This window comes from Camponotus floridanus, unplaced genomic scaffold (assembly GCF_003227725.1).
Source record: "Camponotus floridanus strain SB8 unplaced genomic scaffold, Cflo_v7.5 scaffold325, whole genome shotgun sequence".
Classification (NCBI taxonomy): Eukaryota; Metazoa; Arthropoda; class Insecta; order Hymenoptera; family Formicidae; genus Camponotus; species Camponotus floridanus.
Window position 1 is genome coordinate 2,332 of NW_020229465.1, and position 8,019 is coordinate 10,350.

General features: G+C 28.8%; 1 protein-coding gene across 1 annotated transcript; it reads left to right on the forward strand.

Moving 5' to 3' along the window:
• The first annotated feature begins 6,875 nt into the window (after window positions 1–6,875).
• LOC112638582 lies at window positions 6,876–7,641 on the forward strand. The gene is made up of 2 exons (XM_025410578.1): window positions 6,876–6,887; window positions 6,961–7,641. Exon 2 carries the CDS (start codon window positions 6,961–6,963, stop codon window positions 7,639–7,641), a length of 681 nt encoding a protein of 226 aa, XP_025266363.1. The 5' UTR covers window positions 6,876–6,887.
• The last annotated feature ends 378 nt before the right edge of the window (window positions 7,642–8,019 follow it).

The window sequence follows — 8,019 nt, forward strand, 5'->3', positions numbered from 1 at the left end:
CATCACTAAAGTTGGAATCGAACGCGAATGTAGTATTGAACTACCCACGCTATACAGAATCGAAGACACATGGGTGCAGATAACACCTGAAATTCAAGTCAGACAATTGGCGCCTGATCAGCTAAAACCAATGGCTGCATTGTCATGGAGATATCTAACTCCAGGACCACTCGCTGTAAGCGGCATATACTCTGATGCCGATTTGGAAAAATTGCGGAACCATATTATGTTTCCCGCTGAGAAACCAGCTTTACTCAACGCCATAGCAAGAGGATTGACTGGACACTCTATGAACACCGAAGGAATATCTGTATATAATCTTCTCGATGAAAACTCTCTAAACAAAATTGTAGAGAGTACCGCCTCAAGAATCTGGCAAGGATTCATTAATTTCGGCTCAGCTACTGCCGGAATCGTGGGAATATTTATGATCATTCGATTAATTAAACTAGCTATTGATACAATCATTCATGGCTATGCTCTGCATACTGTATATGGATGCAGTTTCCATTTACTTGGAGCAATATGGAGCTCACTTGCCAGTCTGCTACTTCACTTGGCACGAGATCCCCAAAGACAACAAAATAAGTCCGAAGGATCACCTCTTAGCAGAGAGCCTGCAAATCGACCAGCAACCACTGAGTCTACAGCACCACCAGAGATGATCGTACTACAACCTACTCCTGCACCAAGGATGATCAAACCATGCCCAGAAAAGGTCAACGAAAACGTAAATATACCTGTTACTTATTCTCACCTAAGGGAACACATCAATAATCTAGAACAACACGTCTAACCTCTATAGACAAAATCCTCCGAAAACAATCGGATTTTGCTCTCCTAAGGGGGGAGGTGTTACGTCCCGCAACAAAAAACACTTATGAATAAATTTTTTCTTTTATTTTCTATTTCTTTCCTTAATTATGTTATAAAGAAGATTAATCTTTACTATAAAAATAGTTTAGTAAACGTATACACTCTTATATATCTCATATTACTAATAATTTCTATAATAAAATTTCGCTATACCAGTAGACCTAACCGAAAACCCAGCTATATAGTAGTGATAGATAATATACATATATACAAATAAAATTAACAAAATGAACCTAACCACCAGTATCAGAAATTTATTGAATAAATCGTAATTAATCATTAAATAGAAAGAGAAATTATAAAATGAAGAATTCTAGAAATTATATACACATATATATATATATATATATATTTATTAGTTGATTATTATAACAAAATTCAACAAAGATTCATTTTGTTAAATAAAAATAAAAATATTAACAAGTAAAAAAAAAATAAATGCTTACAATAAACTTAAGCTGCTGTCGAAATGTAGTAAGTAGAATCAGCTATCTTCCCAACGCATATATGCGATTCATGTCCTTTGAAAGAATGCCTTTCTCCTTGTTATAAATGTATATAATTCATCTGGAGAATCTGTGAAAAATTAATTAATATAAGCTGAAAGCAATAAATTCTATTTAAATATTTTCTTCAAGCTAAAGACATAATTGTCATCAAAAATTTAAAAGTTCTCAACAATTAATATAATAAGACTATTTTACAAAATAATGATAAAAGAAATAATAAAAACGTAATATAAACTCGGAAACTTAACCATATAAAACAAAATCAATATAAGAATTTAATTTATATACTTAAACTCGAATAAATATCATATATAAATAAATTTAGCAAATACTCTTTTCACGATATACATATAATAAACAATAAAAATTTATAAAGAATTAAAGTACTAAGTATAAAATCAATACATATGATATAACTAAATAATCAAATGAATGCTAGACATCTTCATTAACAGTATTATTAAGCAGCTGATAGTTTGCATGAATAATCAAAATTGTCAATAGAGTCATTAATAAATATCCATTAAAATTCAAATACGAATATAAGGTATAAGCCATTAACTACATATAATATATGTGAAATACACACAATAAAGCTTCGTAAAATGAATATTTAATTCAACACCAGTATGTTGATGCCTTCTCAAATCAATGTCATAATCAATGTTATATATTAATAAATTTTAACAACCCAATTAGAACATTGTCAGAATAAATTAAAATGATTAATATACATATTAAAAATAATAATAATTATTCTACATGGACAGTATTGAAATAAATAAAATAAAATAATTACTCATTCAAAAATTCAACATTTTAAATAATTAATAAAAAACTTTTAATTATACTATCATTTTAAATTAATGATTATCAAATATACTTATATATATATATATATATATATATATATATATATATATATCATAAGTAATTTATTATGTAAAAGTTAAAACTAATAAATCAATAAAAAAAAAAGATTATAGAAAATAAAACTACTGAACAAATAACATACCCGTATGTAAGAATATAGCATATGGCAATAACAAATTTTATAATTTTACTCTAATATAATCAACTAATTATGTGACAAAAGGTATTATGACCTTAATTCAATTAAATGTAGCAAACCCAATATTGCAAGAATAATGAGTTAATTAAATAACTAAATAATAATTTAAATCAATCTCACCTAAATATCAAATAAAATGTTTCTCGTAACATCTTTATATGGTACAGTCATCCATAATCCCAGCGCTGCTTAACTTCAAATAATGATATCTGAAAAATATTTAATAAAAGAATAATATTTGTTCATAATCACACAAAAATACTATAAATAATAATAAAACGAACAAACAAATTAATTAATAACCAAATGAACATTAACAAAATAAATAAAGAATTAAATAATAAATTCATAGTGTATATTAAAATTTAAAGACTAAGAAAATTTAGAAAACTCAATATTAAAAACGAGACTATAATTGTACAAAAATAAATATATATATATATAATTAAATAAGAAAGCAAAAATCATTTAAAATAAAAATTCATACTTAACTCTTTGTCCCATGCAAAATTATAAAAGCCTCTTAAAAGACGTTCAATGCCAACGTTGCGTGTCTCGTTATCTCCCCTCTGGTATGTATGATTTCATCCTATGACTTCACCCTCTGATTCAACGCAAGAACTGTAACAAAGAAATTATAAGTGAGAAATAATATTGATCATATAAGAACACAATAAAAATTAATAAATTACTAATTATCCATAGGATTTATTATTAACAGCAAAAAAAATATACACCCGTGTATTCTAAATATTATTTTCAAAATAATAAATACATCGACAATAAAATAATTCAATAAGACATATTAATAAACGACATACTTTATTAAAATCATTTATTAAATTATAATTAAATTTATTAAAGGTAATTTTTTTTTCTATCTACAGACACTCATATAATAACCAGATATAAAAACAAATAATAAATAATTCATAAGTCTATAAATAATAATAAATAATAAAATAAATAAATTTAATAAAATAAATCCAATAATGAATAACTATAAATAATACAATGCTATAAATTAAAGAAATCATTTAATAAATGTAAAATTCTATACTCACGCTTTATTATATAGAAAATATTCAAGGCCTCTTAAAGATCAACCTTTGCACATTTAGTAAGCGTGACATTAATTATATTACCCAGTTGAAACACCACTCAAAACAATAGAATTATAAATGAGAGAAATAATAATATAACTATAATGCTAAAATATTATAAAATAATTAACGAATATGAATGATTTAATAAATCGAGAAAACTCGTACAAAATTATATACAACAAAGCGTTACTTAATAAATATAAATCAAATAAGAAAATAATGAAATCATATGTAATAAATTAAATTATGATAATATTAATGTTAAAATCAAAAACACAAAGAATGAATAACTATATATGCACAAAATAAATATTAAATCTAATTAATTAAATGACAAAAATCAGCTGAAAGAAAATAATGAATAAACATATATACATATAAATATAATATATAAAAACCTAATAATAATTAATACTTCAGAAGAAAATTTATTGCGTGAATAATTCAGCATGCAAATTAGAATACAGTCTATAAGCATTGTGCGAAAGAAAGGCACTCTTATCTCCCCTCATATTTTTCTGCGCCGACCGCCTTATCTCCCCCTTGGTATGCGAACCAAGACAATAGAGAACTTCGAATAAAGAAATTAAAATAAGACTTTGAATCAATTTCAATTAATAAACTTCTCTTCATACGAAATAAAATTTATAATATTCATAATTATTAATATTCAGACTTTATAAAATTTCATGTAACATATATATATATATACTGATCGAAAGATATAATTCGAAATTTATTATTTAAACAATACCAGTCATTTTAATAATTTTAATAATATACACACATATATATATATATATATATATATATATATATATATATGAATAATTAAAAGAATATTATTCAATACAGACTATTAGAGTGTCATAAGTAAGTCCGGCGTACCGTCTTATCTCCCCTATTTCTTTGTTATCTCCCCTTCAAAATGCGACGTCTCAAGACCAAGCGCACTCGAAATAATAGCACGAGAATAATAGCATGCATAAAGCTGTTCTCAATTTTATTAATATTAATGAATAAAAATATTAATTTACTTTCACAAATCAAATTTACATATCCATAAAAAACAAAGATGCAAAGCATATGCATATGAATATTACTAATAATTATTCAATTATTAAAGTCTATTAATTTAGCATTTATTATGTATACATTATAAATAATTTTTCTTTTAAATAAATAAATTTATTAAATAAAAAGAATAAATGCACACATACGTATATGCATATACATATATATATTTACGTATATATATGTATCTTTATTAAAAGAATAAAATTATTGAAATAAAATTATTGCATGCAATTATTGAATGCGAAATTATAAAAGTATAAGAATAGTATTTACCGAGTGACTCAGTTATCTCCCCTATTGTTCTCTTATCTCCCCTTCATCCGGTGCAGCTGCGCTCCGAGCTTATCTCCCCTTCATCCGGTCGCCGCATTCCTTTCTTTGTCCGCTGTGACAGATTAAAATAATATTATAATTTCGAACTCCTAGCGTTAATAATTATTATTCTTCATTATAAAATTATTATTTTATGATCAACAATTATTACCTACAATTTATAATTATATTATGCAATTAATCTTTTATAAAATTATGTTAAACACATTATTTTGTTAATAACAATGTAATTACAATGATTTGAAGCACCGGAATTTGACGATATTATTAATAATTATTTTTTTTATATTATTACACAATAGTTAATGATTACTTTTAAACAAAGCATTTTACAAAGATTATTCATGTCTTAAATGATAAAGAAAAATTCACTGATTCAAAATATATAAATATATATATTGCAAAAATTCTGGAAGCTAATAAATTATTGTAAAAAGACTTACCGTTATAATTATATGAACAATGTCTCGACGCACAAGCACAACTGACAGCTCCGCGGTCCCCCACTACGTACCGCGCGCCCACTACGTACCGCGCGCCCACTACGTCATAGCGCGCTTGAAGAAGAGAGACAGCACTAGCGACGGAACAGCCAATGCGCTTCTCTTATCACCTCCAACGCCTGCTTCTTACCATCTCCAACGCCTGGAACAGAAGTGGGAATCGACAGTATTTCAAGGAGTGAACCACAGACAGCAGTCGCTAGTTACAGTCCACAGAGAGTAGTTGCAAGTTGCATGCGCCGTCTTGTGCGCGCTTTTCATTCAGTCAGTCATTAGCAGTCAAGCTTACCGGACATACACATAATAAAACTTAGTCGCGATTTTAATTTTTCTTTTTTTTTGAGACTTAGTCTCTAGATATAATAGAATTGTATAACCAATAATATTCCAATAAAAGTGATTTTTACTCACCATCTTCGATCTTCTGCCAACTTCTTGAATCGCCCTGTCACTTCTCCAAATCTCCACCGAGGTAGAGCAGTTTTGGGAAAGAACAGCGGTCCTCTCATACATCTGCGAATTCCATCAACCGGTAAGTAATAAAATTCAATAATCAACTAATTATTTCTTTAATAACTCAACTTTAATCTTGCATGACAACTCAACTATTCTTACTACTTTAATAATTTTTCCTGAACCATACCTTACCATTGCACAGACTTTTAGTTTTTCTTTGTGATTGAAATTCCAATTTCAACCGGTCCTCAGTATTAAATACTTAGAGCGTAGCGCCGTTCTGGTCAGTCACTTGATGTGCATTGGGTAGCATACTACTCCTCTGCCGTTTTCATAAAAGGATTCTTTTGAAGAATTTCTTTATGGATTCTGAGCCGCTGTGACGGGACGTCTTGCACATCGATACTTGACCTCGAACGAAAGACTGGCTCTTAGAGGATCTGTCGAAATAATAGACTTTATGCACTGGCTTATAATTCAATTATTAAAATATTCAATTAATTTTATACTTACTTAATATAAGCCAGCCGCTTTTATTTTTATGTCATTAAGTGACATAGTCTGTATCCATATATCCCTTCCTGTCTAGACACTTCTGATCGAATCTGAAAATTTTAAACACAAATTAATAATTCATAATTATCATTCAATATATTTATATACACATTTTAACAATCTTAATACGGAACATATGCTTTTAAAACTCTATTTCAATATTTAATTCCTATTTTTACTATATTATTTTAAATCTCTAATACTTTATCTTACCCTAATTATTTTCAATACTTTGTTTTCCGAATATTTTACAGACTCTATTTTTCAAACTCAACTATACTCTCATATTTTTATTAAATCAAATATCCAACTCATTTATTTTATTTTATTTTCTTAACAGGACATACACACTGAGAGTGTATATTTCTATCTTTTATTAATCTAAAATTACTACATCATCGTAAGTAACTATCATACTTAACAAATTATCATTAACTCGCACATTTCCATACTAAAATGAACCACCTTTGTAGATGGTAAATTCACGTAGAGTTGATCAGATAACCAATAGAGTTTACTCAGTTCGCGAAGGACGCGTCCGTAGGCGTGAACAGATTCGCCAACGATTTATCAGGAGTGGCGTAACCATTCCTCGCCAACTTTTCGTAGATGTCGATGACATTCCTATAGAAATCGAAACCGCAATCAATAACCACGAGGAATCAGAATTCGAGTTATCATTCGCACCTCTCTCTCTGGATCCAGCGGACATTCCAGAAAATCACGAGCACGACCCCCTTGAGGAACCTAGCAACGAACTTAACAACGGCATAACAGAAATCGATTCTGACAATCTTAGTGAATGCTCTACGGTCATCCTTGATGAAGTAAATTCAGAAATATTATTCAGCGCCTGGGAAGAGAATGCTGAAATTCACTCGTCAAGAAATATAAACATACAAATCTCACCGCCATCTACTCCTCAAGACTCTCCCCCATCTTCTCCTGTATTATCACCCCTGTGGCCTGGTTACATGCCACCGAGTTACTCTCCATTAACTCTCGAAGACATCGAAGATTTTGAAAGATCAAATTTACAACGAGAAGTCGAGCCCTTATTCTCAGATGAAGAAGAAGCTGACAGGCTCGCCGATGAATACGCAAGTGCCTTAATCGAATCACTCGATAGGTCCATTGCCGAAGATGAAGAGTAAAATCTCTAAACTGTATCAATAAATTTCTACATCTATTTTTCGTTTTCCATATACATACATTCTATGAAAAAATTAATCTATACACACAAATATATACTACAAATGTATTTATTAAATTGTTAATAATAAAAATATAAACATATTATATATTTCCAAGAACAAATTGAGTCAGGTTCAATCTACCTAGAGTTTATTTCCAGTCGTCAATCCTCTCACACAAAGAAGCGAAATACTCTATCTCTCGGCGTCCCGGGGTATAGCCGGCTTAGCAGGTTGCCCTAGAAAATAAATTGAGAGATAACCTCTGATCGAATGAAATAAAATTTAGTTAGCCTAAATTAGAGTTCGAGACGTAACAATAGCATGCGATGATCCGAA

Bases quoted from the DNA above. Each gene is read 5' to 3' on its own strand.
- LOC112638582 (XM_025410578.1), top strand. From the start codon at position 6,961: ATGGTAAATTCACGTAGAGTTGATCAGATAACCAATAGAGTTTACTCA.